General features: G+C 35.8%; 3 protein-coding genes across 3 annotated transcripts; 2 read left to right on the forward strand and 1 right to left on the reverse strand.

Moving 5' to 3' along the window:
- On the forward strand, positions 1-5,087 carry LOC109155600 (laccase-7-like). The gene is made up of 7 exons (XM_019303216.1): positions 1-109; positions 241-381; positions 988-1,139; positions 1,264-1,508; positions 2,255-2,383; positions 2,470-3,432; positions 4,749-5,087. Exons 2-7 carry the CDS (start codon positions 286-288, stop codon positions 4,877-4,879), a joined length of 1,716 nt encoding a protein of 571 aa, XP_019158761.1. The 5' UTR covers positions 1-109; positions 241-285; the 3' UTR covers positions 4,880-5,087.
- Positions 5,088-5,538: 451 nt separating this feature from the next.
- LOC109156102 (ethylene-responsive transcription factor 3-like) lies at positions 5,539-6,668 on the forward strand. Its single transcript, XM_019303931.1, has one exon. It carries the CDS (start codon positions 5,750-5,752, stop codon positions 6,383-6,385), a length of 636 nt encoding a protein of 211 aa, XP_019159476.1. The 5' UTR covers positions 5,539-5,749; the 3' UTR covers positions 6,386-6,668.
- A 112-nt stretch (positions 6,669-6,780) lies between these two features.
- Positions 6,781-13,349, reverse strand: LOC109156101 (protein argonaute 16). Its single transcript, XM_019303930.1, has 23 exons — positions 13,093-13,349; positions 12,002-12,240; positions 11,712-11,917; positions 11,422-11,613; positions 11,208-11,344; positions 11,023-11,126; positions 10,855-10,952; positions 10,599-10,770; positions 10,378-10,494; positions 10,204-10,311; positions 10,043-10,105; positions 9,747-9,860; positions 9,495-9,660; positions 9,291-9,403; positions 9,039-9,176; positions 8,822-8,952; positions 8,649-8,714; positions 8,362-8,425; positions 7,890-8,001; positions 7,746-7,819; positions 7,383-7,477; positions 7,269-7,300; positions 6,781-7,128 (listed from the first exon to the last, which is right to left on the reverse strand). The coding sequence occupies exons 2-23, from the start codon at positions 12,218-12,220 to the stop codon at positions 6,968-6,970; spliced, it is 2,682 nt and encodes an 893-aa protein (XP_019159475.1). The 5' UTR covers positions 12,221-12,240; positions 13,093-13,349; the 3' UTR covers positions 6,781-6,967.
- Positions 13,350-18,776: the final 5,427 nt, after the last annotated feature.

Below are 18,776 nucleotides of genomic sequence, written 5' to 3' on the forward strand. Positions count from 1 at the left end.
TCTTCCATTCCAGCTGCACAATATCCTCACCTTATAACCCCGGCCTATATATACACGCCATTTGGAGTTAACTCTGAAGATCAGATATATGCATGCAATGCAAGCATAGGTAATCATCAATAGAATACACAAGATTATTATTATAATTATTAGGGTTCAATTTGCCGTCTTTAACTTCTTCTTGAGTTGCATGTATAGCCTCTATTATTGATCTATATATATATGTGTGTGTATGTATAGGTCAGAAAAGTAAGATTGTTGAGTTGAAGTATAGAAAGCAGCAAAATGAAGGCGGCGCAAGTTTTGTTGTTTGCATGCACGGTGGCTCTTCTTCTGGCTTCTTTCTTGGCCTCTGCTGCAGTTGTAGAACATACGTTTCATGTACGTATATATAGGCAACCTATAGTATACACTTAGTGTGTGTTTTCTAAATAAATATTTTGGTATCCTTTACTATATATATGATGTTTTGGGTATTTTTGTTTTAATTTGTTAAGTGATTCACTTAAAAAATTGTCCATTTCAAATAATTTTTAATTACAATTTTCCAAAGAATGGATGAAAATATAATTTTTTTTAAAAATTATCAATCACTTTCTAGGTGGTGGACAACAAGTATTTTTCCGGATTCTCCAAATGGTTGGAAATCTATTTTCTAGCCACAAACCCTAGGCTCTGATCACTTTTGGAGTTTCGGGTGGTCAAAATTTTAAGTTTCCTTAGGGGTGATGGAAAAAAAAAAAAAAAAGTGGTTTTTTTTTTAAATTGTTATTTTTTAGTAAAAAGGAAAACCTGTCATCACTATTTAAAAGTGTGCATTGAATAAACGTTCTCTTATGATCGTAGCTGACAAAAGACCAAAGGGGATAAATTAGCTTAGGTGGTCCATAACTGTTCAAGTTCAAATTAAACTAAGAAGACTAATAGGTCGATATTATTATGGTTGAAATATAATAAACATAATGTATTGTATATATGTTGTTGCAGGTGAAGAACCTTACCGTGACTAGGCTATGCCGGAGACAGGTGATCACGGCGGTGAACGGCAGCCTGCCCGGCCCGACGCTTCGAGTGAGAGAGGGCGACACTCTTGTCGTCACTGTCTTCAACAAATCGCCATACAATCTCACTATCCATTGGTGAGATTAAATATTTGTTGTTTTTAAAGATTAATTTATAGTTAAAAAACTTCAACAACTGTCGTTATCGTGGAATAGAATATGCATGTGATATTGAAATGTGGATTTTTAATTATATTTGCAGGCATGGGGTGTTTCAGATCTTGAGTGGTTGGTCAGATGGGCCCGATTTTGTGACCCAGTGCCCAATCCGGCCCGGTCATAGCTATACCTACAAGTTTAAGATAACTAGACAAGAAGGAACTCTTTGGTGGCATGCCCATGTTTCGTGGCTTCGGGCCACTGTTTATGGAGCACTCATTATCCGACCTCGAGAAGGCCACTCATATCCATTTCCCAAACCTTATAGAGAAGTTCCAATCCTTCTAGGTATTTATTAATCAATCAATCACAACTCGTAACCTAATATTTATATTTAGTTCTTGTTCTTTAATTACAACTCGTAAAGTTGATAGTTAATTTCGGCCAATTAACTATAATTTGTCACGCAATATTTATTGTCAAAGTGGAGGAATTATTGTCGTTTTTGAACCTACTAATTTGGTGTCATTTATAATATTAGTGCACAATTATGAAAATTGTTTTTACAAGTGCACGAGTTTTGATTTATAAAATTTGGCATTTCTAATGATGAGAAAACTAATAAAATACAACGGTCACATACTCACATGTACGAGTGATTAAAGTTTACAGGCAAAAGTGTTTTGTCACATAATATACTTGTGTAGAAAGTGAAATATTTGCCTATAAACTTTAATCGCACGCGAGTCATAAACAAAATTCTGTGAAATTTCATCAATTTTATCATCCAAAAGATGAAAAGTTTGAAAAGTCAAAAGTAATTGTGATCCAATAGTCAAATAATACAAATTTGTTCGACCATAAAGTGACAAAAACTCTATTAAAAAGATTGTTGCCCTCATGAGCTTAATTCAATTATTCAGTAAGTATATTTGGAAAAGAGATAAAATTCAAACTTTAGTGACAGTAATGTGAAGATTATGCACAAAATAGATAGATCTATTGTGTGCACTAACATTTATCTGCCGAGTCAACGAGTAAGGTGATTTAGATTTAAACTTAATTAACCATTGAATATTGTGAATTAATTGTAGGAGAATGGTGGAACGCCAACGTCGTTGACGTGGAGAACCAAGCCCTGGCTAACGGCAGCGCTCCTAGAAACTCTGACGCTTACACCATTAATGGCCGCCCCGGAGATCTCTACAATTGCTCTGCTAATCGTAAGATCGACGATCGTAATAATATGAATATTCATTAACATTATTCAGCTCAATTTTATGAAATTAAATTTTTTTTTTTTTTTAAGATACGTACAAGTTGAAGGTGAAACAGGGGAAAACGTACCTTCTCCGTATTGTCAACGCTGCGCTCAATAACCAACTGTTCTTTAAGATCGCCGGCCACGCCATGAAAGTGGTGGCGGTGGACGCTTCTTACACTGATCCATACGTCACCGACGTCGTCGTCGTATCTCCGGGACAGACCACCGACGTTCTCCTCACCGCCGACCAGTCCCCCGCGCGGTACTACATGGCGGCCAATCCTTACGCTAGCGCGCCCAATGTGCCGTTTGATAACACCACCACCACCGGAATCGTCGAGTACGACGGCGCTAGCTCGTCGGCGCGGCCGGCGATGCCGGTACTCCCGGCCTTCAACGACACGCCGACGGCTCACAGATTCTATAGCAACCTAACGGGGCTGGTGAGCAGCCCGTTTTGGTCATCTCCCCCGCGCCACGTGGACGAGCGGATGTTCATCACAGTCGGGTTAGGGTTAGTGGCGTGTGACCGACCCGGGAACCGGAGCTGCGGCGGGCCGAACGGGCAGCGATTCGCGGCGAGTATGAACAACGCGTCGTTTCAGCTTCCGACGAAGCTGTCAATGTTAGAGGCGTTTTTCTTCAACGTCGACGGGATCTACACCGCCGACTTCCCCGACCGGCCGCCGGTGAAGTTCGACTACACGAACTCCAGTCGGAGGTTGAATACGTCGGCGTTGATCACGACTACGAAGTCGACCAAGGTTAAGAAAGTGAAGTACAATGCGACGGTTGAGATGGTGTTTCAGAACACCGCCTTAGTTGCCGTCGAGAATCACCCCATTCACTTGCATGGCTTCAATTTCTACGTTTTGGCTCAAGGATTTGGGAACTATAACCCATCCGTTGACCGGAAAAAGTTCAATCTCGTCAACCCTCAAGAGCGCAACACCATTGCTGTCCCCGTCGGTGGGTGGGCCGTCGTCAGATTCCGCGCAAATAACCCTGGTAATTTCGATCTCTTTTGTTTTTTACATCATTATTAATAGCTGATTGATTTTATTTTGAAATACTTGTGAACTTTTACAATGTAGTATTTATTCTATACTTTTTTAAATAATTTCAGTCTAAAGAATCTGAGTCTCATCATTAAAATTCAATTCTAACTTAATAACTAGGATGTCATCACACTACATGATAATTCGCAATAACGAATTGATTTAAAAGAAGAAAACTAATAAGTTGGTTCTCACTAAAATAAAAATTCTTGATTTTCAATCACCAAAAGATCATTATAAACTTAGAATTTGTAGTTGAAAAATGTCTTTTCTACCATTTTGGGATTTGAAAAGTACTTGGTGCTAGTATGGAACACATGTCAAAAGTTGACAATAACATTGACCACTCATTAAAATCATTAAAATATTTAATAGCTAATTAGGTCTATCATATCTCTTAATTTATGACTATCCCATAGTTAGAAATCTAATAATTAAGGAAAAAATTATATAACCCTAGGTAACTATGATAAAAACTTGGTGCCAGAAGACAAGAAACAAAAACTTATTTACCTTCCGACATAAACAACTTTTTGACATAAATAAACAAAAACAACCACGGTTGGAAATTATGAAATTTTCGACCACTTGAAAGTGATCTTAAATCAAATCAAAAGCAAAAAATGGTCGGAAATAGCAACAAAGGTTTTTCCGGATATCAAAAGTGATCGGAACAAGACTTTCGACTTGATTTACTATCACTTTCAGGTGGTCGGAAATTCCATAATTTCCAGCAGTGAACAATTTTCTATCTATATCCCAACAACAATTTTACTATTAAGGGGATGTATGGTAAATAATTTTTAGTTGATTGGGTTAGTGAGTTAGACTAGTTGATAACAGTAGTTGATTGTATAAAAGTGTTTGGTAAATTAGTTGTTAGCTGCACGTAAAATAACTTTTTCAAAAAACTTATCAAAAATGCTGCTTTGAGCATCTTTTTGAATTTTAGCATTTTTTAGAAATAAGTTGTTACAAAAAGCAAATTAATCAAACACTCGTATTGATTGTTACACAAAAGACTAACAAATTGTTTGTTTTTTTAGTACTACGAACTCTATTACAATGCAGTATCTGTCCGCAGTATCTGTCCATAACTACTTTCCCAACCTATTAAAACACAAAAGAGTCAATACCGTCTCCACTAATTAATATTCGAACCTATAACCTTCCATATGTGAAGTAACTTGGTGCCACTAGACTTCTTAACAAACTCTTTATATTTATTAGTTGCATCAAAATTGAAATAGTTTGGAATGGGTGTAGGTATATGGTTGATGCATTGTCATTTGGATGTACACTTACCTTGGGGTCTAGCAACGGCCATAGAAGTGGAGAATGGGCCGACGCCATCAACCACCTTGCCTCCTCCACCGCTGGATCTACCCAAGTGCTAGCTAGCTTCGTCAACCCACACAAAAACATTAATACACAATAATTTCATCATCCATTGTATTCTTCCAAAATTAATTATTTTTTTGCAAACCCATTTATTATTTTACAAATTTCCCTATTCTTTTAGGTTATGTTCCATGAATGTTGTACTTTAAAATTGTTTTAGTTATACATGTTGCAATTGTAATGAATAATCATTTGTTTTAGTTCCTCTGTATCATATTTCTTTTAGTTGCAAACCAAACTCAATTTTATTAATAATATAAATGAATAAATAAAGGTAAGAACTAGCACCAACTAAAAGGTTTCAATTATGAAAGTTTAGCTTAAAAAAAAAAAAAAAAAAAAAAAAAAAAAAAAAAAACTATATACATAAATCAATATAATAGGTATTTGCCGTTCATATAACAGACTTGACCTAGAATATATTGATAATAATTAAATTTGTGACATTTTAATACAAGAATCATATTTCTCTTATTATTTTGAATTTATAAGTATTTTAGATAGACTTAAATATAAAATATTTAAGCTATATTAGATCTCATTATCCACAACCTGATCAATATGACCCCAAAAAAAAAAAAGGTAAATAATTAAAATAAATTAATTGGGAATAATGAGAAATGAAAATAATAAAGAATAAGATTATACCAGGCAGGAAATGAAGCGTGTTTCTTCCATTGCTGTGATCAATAAACAATTGCGTTGCGAAGCAAAAAGACAAAACAGATCAAGAGAGATTCAACTTCGTGGTCTTCAACCATGGAACCACAACAACGAGAAGATTGAAAATCCCCTATTCAGGCGATCCATCAATCCCTAACGCCGCCGTACGTAGCAGATCTCCGCACCTCTTTTTCCCCAAGGCCATGCGCCACCGGAAAACGCCGGCGACACCGATACAACAGCCAGTTGCCAATATCGCCGCCGATCCGCCTCGCTACCGTGGGGTCCGAAAGCGGCCATGGGGGCGATTTGCAGCCGAGATAAGGGACCCCGTGAAGAAAGCCCGGGTTTGGCTCGGTACCTTCAACACCGCCGAGGAAGCCGCGCACGCCTACGACACCGCCGCGCGCGCCTTCCACGGCCCTAAAGCCAAAACCAATTTCGGCTTCACCGATCGTCGCGATAACGATAACAATAATAATCATAGCCATTCGATTATTCCTCCGGTTGCACTCCCCGGCGAGACTCACTTCCAACGCTTTCCCTATTCTCGGCCGGCAAGCAGCAGCCTCAGCAGCACGGTGGAGTCCTCCAGCGGACCTCGCCCGCCCTCCGATCGTAATAAACAGCCGCCGCCGCGTCCCAAGGTTCCGGTTCCTCCGCTACCAGACGATTGCCACAGCGATTGCGATTCGTCATCATCCGTGGTGGACGATCAGGATCAAACCACGTCGTCATTCTTCCCCAAACAGCCCCTGTCCTTCGATCTCAACCTGCCTCCTCCTCCCTTGGACGACTTCGTCGCCGACGAGTTAAAGGTCACCGCCCTACACCTTTGATTCTATCGACGGTGATGCTATCCCTAATTTATCTTACATTCTTGATGATGATGAAAAAAGATATTATTCTCATTTTCCTCTTCCCAAATTTTCTACTTTCCATCTCTTTTTATTTTTCATTTTCCACTGGGTTGTTTAGATTTGATCTAGCTGTAGATTAGTACTGGAGCTTTGAACCTATGATTGATACAATCTGTATTAAACAAAGATTGTATCTAAGTATCTGTATTCTACCTGTATCTTCTTTAGCATTTCTATATATGTACAAACAATCTTATCATCCCAATAACCATAAATAGATTGCATTACAGAATCAGTTCTGAGGTATCACAGGCTAAGTAGAAGCAAAACTAGCCAATTGCGCCATAAAAAAGATTCTGGTCCATTCATGTAGAAATGGATTGTCAGAAGTTAGACCTTAAATCTATCTACTCATACTATATAGCACATTAAATTTACTTTCCTAATTCCTATGACTACATGCCGGGCAAAAACACTTTGTTACCCTTCCGGATGCTATAATCTTGCTTGGGTATCTACAGCTTTCATCAACAGAACAACAAAGACAATGTTATTGTCAATTCAGCAGAAGAACATGGAGTTGTCAACCTCCTCGTGCAACCTGGGCAGCTCCGGGACTGTAGTGATGCTCTTCTGTTCGGAAGAAGTTTCGGAGGGATCCTCAAACTTGACAAACTGTCCCACCTGGCGGGCGGCTAAGTGGGCATAATAGACAGGTGCAACTGCACAAACAAAGCAGTGAGATGAAGAGCCGAGGAGGACCTTTTTTTTTTCTGATTCTATAGCTGAATTCATGTCACAGAGCAAGCATTGCAATAATTTGCATAAAAGTAGACTAGTAGTTGAGGGCAAGTTAACATACCTATTGATATGGCTGCAGAGCCCCTTTGACACCTGAAAATTTGAGGCAGGGAATGATAGTCAATGAGTACAGTGTACAGGTTGGGACAAAAAGTTTACTAGTTAGAAGGCTTACACATATGATAGTGAATGGACTAGGTTTTGCAAGCCATCAGGAGAGAAGCCAATTTCATCACACAAGACATGGTAATGGGCAGGTCGAGTAGTCCCCTATTCGAAACAAATATAGATTTTCAGCTTCACTAAGGAAATTTGAATGATTAGGCAAAGAGGATATAAAGTCTAGGATAACAATTCCATACAAATACTATTCTAGCATTTATTGATCTGTATGCCTATTCTAGAACCAAATGCATTGTCAAAAGAAGAAAACAAATACCGACACCCTCACATGCTCAAGATTCAGAAAAGTTAATGGAACCAATCCTATTAACTAGTAAACCCTAGTTAGAATTTAGAAAACACTGCTAAAACTTACAATCACCCCTGCATGAGCACACATGTAAAAGTCATAGCTTCTTGGATGCACTACTTTTGTGTCGACAACTGTACCTGAGGAGAGAGCAAACCTCAGCACAGGCAGTATCAATTAGAAAGTAGCATGATAGTAAGAAATACAGACCTGCCGGAACATTTTCTGGGGCACCAGCTTGAAATACCCTTGTGTGGTGTTTCTTCTGGACCACAATTACAGTAAATTTGGGAACTTTAACCTCACCTAGATGCTGGTAGGCCTGTAGGTGAAAAGGTTTGGCATTCCCCATATCAAGATTAGTGTTATGAGATGATACTAGAAAGCACCTGCTTGCAGAGAGGCTAACAAGAGTTTCACTTAGAAAACAAAACAACAGCTTGCATTCCCAGCATTCCAGCAGATAAGATAGGTGCAAAACTACTGGGTCAAAATCCAAGGCTAAGTCTTTGCTTGTTTAGGAGAGGGAAGATAATTCAACCAAACAAAATCTAATTTAAAGTTGTTTATGATGCTAAAACAAAATTCTAATGTTTCCAGAATTCACCATGCAATGCCATTGATAACATATGCAGGAGAAAAAAAAAAAAAAAAAAAAAAAAAAAAAAAAAAAACAGATTACCTTGATCATCTGATCCAGCTCTATGTTTAGAACTTGACTAAATTGTGATTCACTAACACCATCCCTGAGAGAGATTTTTTGTACCAAGTTAAAGCATATCTGGTGTTATCATTGTAACAGTCTGATTGTGAATAAAGCTTAGAACATGGTGCAACAAGTGAACACAACAATTAAATGCAATTGCACTCAATCTGTCGATTTTCCTGGAAAACTTTGGGATGGATGAGCACTGATATGACTTTCTTTCATCTTAAGCAACCAAACAGATTATCATAAATATGGAATACCTGAAAACAATGATGTGGGCTGGTTTACGCCCATTGTTTGTTTGATAAAATTCCAAAAGCATCTCTCTGTAGCACAGTGCATATGCATTTATTCATAAGGTTGCTATACAAATCTTGATAAGTAAATTGATTTACGTGGCATAGCTCAAGATGATTTCAAATTGATATAGTACCTCATGATACCATCATCCTCGCCATTTGCTAAAGGCTTGAATAAAGATTCTATCATTTCTACCTTTGGAGATTGAGTTCTAACAGCTGCCCTGTATTTTGATATCAATGGCCAATATTGAGATCCAACCACCTGGCAGACCAGAAATGGACAAGAAATTAGTATGAACTGTATCTAATTGCCAATATACTTGCATAAAAGAGATATAGAGGAACAACCGCAGCAATGGATGGAGCATCTGATTGTCCGGGAGATCCATGAGACACATCCATGCCCAAAATCATCGTTGGAGTGTCCTGAACTATAGGTATAGCGGGCATTTGCTCTATTGCCAACAACGAATTGGTCCCTCCAAGCTTTTCAAAAAATGATGTTATATTAAGTAAAGTTACAAATAGCAAAGAAAGTTACAGTTTCTGTTCATTGTATGCAAGGGTTATTAAAATGCTGATCATTGATTAACAAATTACCTTAGTATTGATTTTGAGAAGAACATTTGTAAGGTAATGGTCATTAATCTTTGTTGGGGAAACACATTGCGTGACAATACCAACATCTGTCAAGCATTTTTTCTTCCAAGGTCCTAGACATTATTGAGAGGAAATGTTTGACATTTTGCTCTGCCAAAAAAAAAAAAAAAAAAAAAAAAGGAACAAAAAGAAAGATTCTATTACCATATATATCTGAATTTTTGCGCTCTGGCAAGACACAAAGAAGAAGCTGAGGAGGGGCAGGGAGCTTGGACATTATCAGTTCAAACATCTTTTCCACCCGAACTATAGGACCAGATCGTCGATACTGGGGATCTTCCTCAACAAGAGTGTGTGGCCGTTCCATATGCTGACATGCAAACCATGTCAAATAAATTAACGGGGATTTTTTAGTGGAAATCCACAATTTTGAAAATAGAAAATCAAGGTACATACAATGCCTTTGTTCCTTGCACAGCTAATCAGCTCCCTTGAAAGATGACTTGTATCACAACGTGCAGAGAAGTTGACCACTGCCCAGCGCTCAATCCGTGAAGGTTTCAAAACTTGCTATATATATGTATATATAAAAGAAATCAACTTGGAATCTGCAAGGATAGTTTTCTTTGTTCACCCCCTCTTCTTTTTTCTTTTTTTTTATCCCTTTGGTGTGTGTGTGTGGGGGGGGGGTTGGGGGGGGGTGGGGGGGTGTATTTCTAGATCCCTTTCAAATTTTACATATATTAAAATACCTTATTGTTGAAGTTCCACCTGCCATTACGAGGAATGCAATCTTCACCATTACCAACCTTTAACTACAAATCATAAAAGAATACTATCCAAGTCTATTTACAAGTTAAAAATATAATAATTATAATCACTGACTGAATCTTAAAGTAAACGTAGAAACTACCTTTGGTGCATCAAGGACCCGGCCCTCAACTTGCATAAGCTGCTTTTCAGTTGAAATTCCACAAGCAGCGAGAAGTGGATCATCATCATAGCAATAGTTTTTCACTGCCTGCAAGTTTAATCAAGGCATAAACCAAGGGGAAAACAATGAGAAATAAGTGATGCAACTACTTACATCAGTTACAACTTGAATTCTTGCGATAGGCTTCTGCCTTGATTTTTCAACTAAAGACGCTCTTTGCAATGAAGATAGTGCCTTTGTGTATCTTTGAAGAGACACCAAGGAGCATAGCTATAATTCAGGAAAGAAAGAACTTTCAGACCATTTAAGGCAGAACGCATACTGAAAGCACTGAAGTAAACATCAGAAGTATAAAGATAATGAATTCTGCACACCTCCAATGGCAGGTAGATTGGCTTTTTTGGCTTTCCAACATCAAGGCATGGCATAAATGCAGAATATGTGAGTTCTATATTACGGTGCTTAGTGAAGTAGTCAGAAACAGTAATCTCCATCACCTCCCCACAATCATGTGAACCACCACCATTTTTCACTTTCATTGAAAAACTTTAAAAGACATACATCAAAACCATAATCTGTTCATCTGTAGATAGCATAAAGTAAATGTGGTGCAAGACATCAAGAACTTACAATTGCTTATTGCAAGGCAGCTCACTTAAGCCTGTGATTTTAAATTCCCTGTTGCTATGCGTAGCTTTAACCCTCATATTTTTTAACATTTTTTTTGCCTGTAAAAGTTGCAGTGTAATTAAATTTAGAATATAGGAGGAAATAATACTAAGGTCTACTATTGCTTACTCTTGCCCAGTCAATGTCAATATACCGACGTTCCTTTACACCCTGATTTGCAAGCAAAAAATCAACTACAGGTCCCGGTGTCAGTATCAGAGTGGTAGAGACATCTGCAACAATGAATTGAGTAGCATTTAATTTGCTTATTTTGAAGAATGATATGCATCAGTTAAAGTTTGTTCAGGGGATACCCATATTGAGGGACAAGCCACCATGAGTTGGGTGAAAGCTAGAATGGAATCCCCAACAACCACTTACACCCCCTCCAATTTCAGTGAAATTTCTTGAGTCATCATGAAAGAAGGATTGCCCAACCAAAAGGCACCCTCTGTGGCAAGCATTTATAGCTACATAAGTTTTAGCTGAAACATTTGTTGCACATGATATGAAGAAATATATTGCTACCTATTTGCTGCTTGTTGTCGCAGTATAATGTCAAGGACCCTGAGTGCATCTTGAACGTGTTCAGAATCAGCTCCTTGAAGGGCAAGACATACAGACCTCAAAGGTATCTTAGCAGCATAACTGATCTCCACTATGAAAATTTTTGGTTGTAAAGAGCACTTCAACCTTTTAACCGACTCATCAGGGCATCCACTGGTCCACATATAAGACCATAATAAGTGAATAAGGTAAATATAAAGAGGTGCAGCAAGCCAGCAATACTAGTAACGGAGACGGTGAAAGAATTTTACTGTTTAGCAATAGACTCTTCAAGAACTACAGTATACTTCATGTTGTTCTGTGGTAGGGGTCCCACTGCATACAAACATTTTTCTCCATCAAAAGCAAACCTCTTCCCAGAAAATTCAGAAGAATATGTCTGATAAAGTTTATCCATGATTTTTCTCCCAATTCCTCTGCTGTTAACAGCACTCTTGTCATCAAAACTAATTGTAACCTGTTAAAACATTTTATGGTAAGTTTCAACAACTAGCATGACACCTCAAATTAGGGAAAAATATGGTGTAAATTATATTCCTACACTATACTGGTAAAATATTTCATCAGGGCACTTCAGAGAAACTTTAAAATGGTTTGCAAGCAAATTGATGCGTCGTCCAGAAGTCCCAAACCCAGGCCTTGTCATAATAGACCGTTTAGGTTGGTCAACTTGTTCTGGCCCTGTATTTGAATGTACAATTGGTGGTGAGGCCAGCAAAGGCGCAGAACCACTTTCATCACCGTGATCAGTTGTTCCCATCTTTTGATCAGAAATGCTACCTGAATAATTTAGCAGATCAAGTTGATAAGCATCTTACTTGAATGAATCACAGGCATAATAGCACACAGACAAAACACAATAATCAACTTTAGTGGAACACATTAGATTCCCTGAAGGCCATGGTGCAAATAGCATAATTTTGTTTTGATTTAATGGAACGAATCCTTTTGTCTGGGTGATGATTGGAAGTAATTTCTCAAACAATGAAAGACATAAATAAAAATTGGAAAAACTCCCCATATCCGGTATCCCAACAATGCAAAAGCAATATCTATTCCCACAACAGTGACTAGAAGAAAAGAAGGCAACAAAAAAAAAAAAAAAAATGTTAAAAAATAGGAAGCATCTATTCCCAAAACTTCCTGACCTCTAAAAGTAAAACACAACTTGGCATCACTAGCATTGCTTGAAAAATATACCAGCCTTTACTTTGACAGCATAGAGAAACAAAAATTATTCCTTGACTAATAAAGGCATGCAACTTCCAATACCAAGGCCCACAATGGATATGGCAGAAATCCAAATACATGAATAAAATCCCAATAATAATCACAAAGTTTAATCCTAATAAAACAGATAACATCAATTTTTAAACGAACAAGCATTATTGAACACTCCATACAATCCCGCCAAGCAATTAAAATAAACACAAAAACAACCATCATATACATCCATTTCAAATGCAGGAATGAAACTGAAGCAACCTCAGAGCAATTAAAACAGCAATGCATAACAAAAACAGCAATGCATAACAAAAACAGCAATGCACATACATGCATATAAAATTTCACAAATGCAAAACTGCAGACGGCCTTTAATTAATAGCATAATAAGATGAATACATCTCTAACCTTATTTGCGATGATTGGTGCAGGCCGATTGTTTCGCTTTGTTAGGGTTTTGAAGGACGGAGAAATCGCGGATAAGAAAAAAGACACGAATAAATGCAGACGCTCTCTCCGCAGCGCACGTCTCTACCTCGGCTGGAGAATGCTCGGAGTCCGAAATGGAGCGGAGTGTGTTCCGTGGACTGGAGGGAAGAGGGGACTTGAGAGGGTGTCTATAGAGTATAGACTATTGTAATGATCCCAAGTCTACTATGTAGACTAGTTTCGATTTTCGAATAATGTGTTCTTACGAAATTTTCTTTTTCTTTTTATTTCTTGGAAAATGTAATTCCATTTTTGGTTCTACTCTAGAAATTCTATTTCTAGCTTTTTTTTTATTAAATACTCCGTATCTTTATTTGGTCTTAACATTCTTGTGACATTACCCTTTTTAGTTCCCCGTTAATGAAATGTCTTAAAATGCAAAGACATTTTAATATTTTTTATATAAAGTAGGTTGAACTGCTATATTTTATGTTTATTTTTTAAAAAGCATAAGTATAAATTAAAATGTCCTTTTATTTTTTTTTTTTTTAAAACTCGCCTTCAAAAGATTTATTATAATAAAGAAGCAATACAAGAAGGGAAAGTAGAAATCCAATATAAATGACCAAAAATGTCCTTTTATTTAACAATATTTAAATTGTTTTGTTAATAAATGACCAAAAATTTTCATGCTACAATAACACTAATGCTCTATTTGGAAACTCGGAAAATGACTTCTGGAAAATGTTTTCCGAAAAATGAGTCATTTTCTCGAAAATATTTTAATTTTCGATGTTTGGCTATACAACGGAAAACTGTCTTTGTGTGTTTAGTTCATTTTCCATAAAATGAGTATGAAAGTAATAAAAATTGTATATTTTAACATTTTAATTATTTGATATTTTTAATACACTGTATAATGTTAAGTGTACACTATATACATATTGTGAAGTATACATATATATATATATATATATATATATATATATATATATACACACACACACACATTATACATACTATATATACACACAATATGCACATTATATATATATATATATATATATATATATATATATATATATATATATAGGGCAGGGTTCCAGTGAGAACATGTGTTTATGTGAGAACGTGAGAACAAATCATGTGCATCTATCTAATATTAAAAGTTTATGTTCTAATAAAAAATAACTTAAACCTTGAGGGTATGATTGAGTATAACTGACTCATCCATCCTTAACCAAAGGTAATCTAACGAGGGGATTAGTCACTGTGTCTGACGGAGAGATTAGTCCTTGTGTCCGACGATGAAAACTCTGAGTATATCAAAGAAAAAAAAAAACAAATGACTTAAAAGTGAACTGTCACCTATAAATTCAAAATCAAAAATTAAATTAACTCTATAATATTTTATATTCGTTAACTATTTTTATACTCTCTAACATATTAATAGTATGTATTCAACTTAATATACTTCAAGCTTAAAACCTTCATTATAACAAAAAAAAAAAATATTCATCATACTACAATATATTTTTGAAGTGATTGACCTCGTTTCATGTTTAAAATTTTTAATTATTAACTAAATATTATTATCACACAATAAAGTGAATATTATGAGTTACGACAATTCGATTAACAAGATATTTTGGTGATTTTCTTTATGGACCATTTTTTAAAAAATGAATACAATTATAATATTACTAGTATTTTCTATGTGCAATGTGTAAAATTAAGTGTCCAATACCAATACTTTTTATTAAAATAGGTATTCAATGTTTTTTTTTTTTATTCCTCCCTAAAACTACAAATTGAAATAAAGTCATGAGCAATACAATCATATTTGATTAATACTAATGCCATTTTTCCCATAAAAAAAAAAAAAAAAAAAAAAAAAAAAAACTAATGCCATTTGTATTTTTATTTTTATTTTTACCACGCAATATCACGTCAGTTAGTAAAAAGCCAAAAGCTCTCTTAATTCATTTGTCACCACCAGAGCTACTATTGACGTCTTTAAAGAAGGAATCTACATGCCAACTACCATGTAATTAATGGCATTCTGAAAATATAAAACAAATACTACCTTATAAAAAATTATGAGCATTTCAACATAAAAAAAAAAAAAGGAAAAAGAATAATGGATATGGAAATTAAAAAAAAAAAAAAGTAATTGTTATATTCAATAGAAACAACCAATTAATTAGTTTGTTAAAGTAACTATACTTACTATAAATACATAAATGAATGTTTAAAAAAAATACTCCTAATTATGAAAGTCTCCTCATTTGATCGATCAATTATCATCTCATTTGCAAATATAATATCTTGATGACATAGTTAGTTAAATATTAGAGCTTGCTCATCAATTTAATGGGAAAATAATAAAGATTATTATATATTGATGTGGTTATAACTTATAAGGCATTATTATTGTCTCGATAGCTTAATTACTAAGGGGATGTTTAGTTCATGGAAAATATTTTCCAAAAGAAAATATTTTTCTTAAAGTGGAGGAAAATATTATTTTTTTTGGTGTTTGGTTCATGGAATTCATTTTTCAATGGAAAATGAATTCATCAAATTTGAGGAAAATAAAATCCTTGATTTGACCAATATTTTGTTTTCAATGGAAGATGGGAAGAAAATGTGATAGAGTTTAACTATTTTACCCTTGGTTTCTTTCTTAACTATATTACTCTTATTAATTTGTAGGGGCATATAGGTCTTTATACTCGTTATTCCTTACAATTTCAAATCTAACCAAACAATAGAATTTTAGTATTCCCAGTAATTCATTTTTCACCAACCAAACAATGAAATTCATCTTCTTAGTAATTGTTTTTCCATTAAATTTCAATTCCACTTCCCTTAAAATATTTGTTCGCAAACCAAACAAGCCCTAAGTTAGTGAATTTTTCACAAGCACGCTTAGTTGGGAAACTAATTAAAAGGGTCAGGCAGCATCATTGACAATTGTCAATTTTGTCACCGTTTCACTAACCATCACATCAACAAAATGCACGTGACATGTCGATTTTATTACCTAGTTAAAGGATGTCATGCTAGCCCAATAAAATCAACCACAATAATAGTCTAGTTTTTTTTTTGTTTTGTTTTGTTTTGTTTTGTGAGTATTTAGGTGCCATCTAGGAATGAGAAGAGGGAGGGAAAAAAAAAGGAGAAATATAAAAAAAGGAAAAAAAAAAAAAAGAATCTAACACGAAATCATTTAAAAAAAAAAAAACAAAAAACAAAAAAAAAAAAACTAAGTAGGTAACGCACTCGGTTGGGCGCTTGCCCTCTCCAGCACGCGAAGACAACCCACAAGCTTTGTTTTCATTTCTGAAAATGTGGACCCCACAAAAGTGTTTCAATTGCAGAGTTGCAGAAAATTAATATTATTTGAGAAAAAAAAAAAAAAACATCTCCCATCAGTTTTCAACCTCAACCTTTGATTTTTTATTTAAAAAAAAAAACACATACGTGGTTGCTATTCGTAAAAAAACTTCATTTAAGTTTTTATATCTGAGAAGATCCCTAAAATCTACAAATGGGACTGCTCTAAGCAATTTACCATAATGGTATTTCCAATTGTGTCTATTATACATACAACTTAGTTCATACGTGTTAGGAATTCAAAATCTATTTTTATTATTTTTAAAATTGATTTTTTTTTGTTTAATATTAGTTTTTAATGTAGTTTATAGATATATAAATTGTATATACTAATACTAAATATAATATCATGAAAATTGAATTAAAAATAACTTAAATTAAAACTCGTTAATGAAGCTAGACAAATAGAATGAGACGGAGGGAGTAATAAGAAAAAAAAAATCATCTTCCATAATGGGTTGTTTGTTATAGTGTAGTTGCAATTTAATTGTAAATTTGTAATGTTTTCAGGGCAATATAAATTACAGTGTTTGGTTAGATGGAGTTACAATTCCACATAATTGCAATTCATTTATTTTGTGAAATTGAAAGTCATACCCTCTCCATACGAATTGACAATTCAATTGAAAATGAAGAAAAAGATTTCTTTACCCTTGATTATTATTGACGGTAAATATGTTACCGGATAATATTATTATGTAACTGAGACAATGTAATTTGTGTTGCAATAGGTTTGAGTACAAGATAATGAGCGTGTCTTAGAGCATCCACATTAGTTGGGAAGAATATGGGGATAATGTAAGAGTGATTAGGAGAGAGAATGTGGGGAAGGGAGAAAAAAAAATAAAAAAACTAAAATTAAAAAACAAACGAAAAATAAAATAAAATAAAAAGAAACTGTCAGGTGCGCCGTTCGGCGCGCCTGACGCGCCCTCGGGCGCGTGCTTGTCACGCGCCCGTGTGGGCGAGCTGCTGTGCGCGAAACGCGCACAGCAGCTCCTCTTTTCTTTTCTTTCTCTTTCTTCTTTTTCTGCATTCTCCCCAATTTTGCAAGATAAATATCTCCACAATTATCCCCACCCCACATTTGTTATTATCCCCTTTGAGAAGAATTAATACTGAAATCTTTCCCTAATATGCACAAGTGTGGATGCTCTTAGTACATAATATTGAGCGTGTCCCCTGCTAGCTGATGGGAGTTCTACTTATACTGGGTCCTAACGGTAACAACATGGTGGGACATAAATGGGGAGTTGAGACCTTTAATTATCTCTTCTTCAATGGTGACAATAAATGACAGTAAAGTTACCACTCATTGGTATTCTGCCCGTCGAGTTTCCATGTGGTGCCGGGTCAAATGCCTGTTGATGATCCGGTCGGGTGCCAACACCATTATTCTGTCAATTATTATTATTATTACATAATTGATGTAGATTAAATCACCGTAGTTCTGTACAGTAGAATAGCATGTTGATCGGTCTAATAACGTGACCGGGAACCTCTTAATTACAGTGTGTCTAGTAGGTGAAAAGTCCTCCCTAAGGTAATAAATGAGGTATTTATAGAGGGCATAGGGAGCAGCGTCCGGTCTTCCAGCATGACGGGCACGTGGCATCCATGCACCGGGCCTCGCGGGGGCAGGCATGCAGTCGAACACGTGGCAGGCAGCCTCTAACGATAGCTGTGTCCCCAACCTGGTCGAGTCGAGCCGTGGAGCTGCCCGGTCTTCCTTCCCGGTTACCGGTCTTACCTTGGTCAACTGTTGAGTGAAGCGGCGTAAGCCCTCTAACCAGGTGACCGGGTAGAGGCTGGAGCATGCTGCTCACCGGGCGAAACAATCAACCAGGCGTAGTTCACGTGGTCTTGCCCGACTGTAGATCACCGTATACGCAGGGTATAATTCCCATAAATAATAATAATGATATTTTAGTATTTATTCTTCCAAAATACCACGTATTCTATTTTCATTCTCAATAATTATTATATTCATAATAATAATGTAATTTGAATTCCTACTTTATTTATATTTTATTATCTTTTCACCGAATTACAATTTATGTCCATATCATAATTTATTCAAGTCTCATTCAAACGCACACCGTCACCATCTATGACTTTTGAAGAGATTTTTGCAATTTTTAGATCTATGGGGAAGAAAGATAATGGTGAGAGACTCATGCAAGACCTAAATTTTTTGTGAGTCCCGCACTCCCGAATGAGAGAAGGTAAAATGCTACTCCCATTGTGCGTGTTTCACACACATA

This window comes from Ipomoea nil, unplaced genomic scaffold (genome assembly GCF_001879475.1).
Source record: "Ipomoea nil cultivar Tokyo-kokei standard unplaced genomic scaffold, Asagao_1.1 scaffold2704, whole genome shotgun sequence".
NCBI lineage: Eukaryota > Viridiplantae > Streptophyta > Magnoliopsida > Solanales > Convolvulaceae > Ipomoea > Ipomoea nil.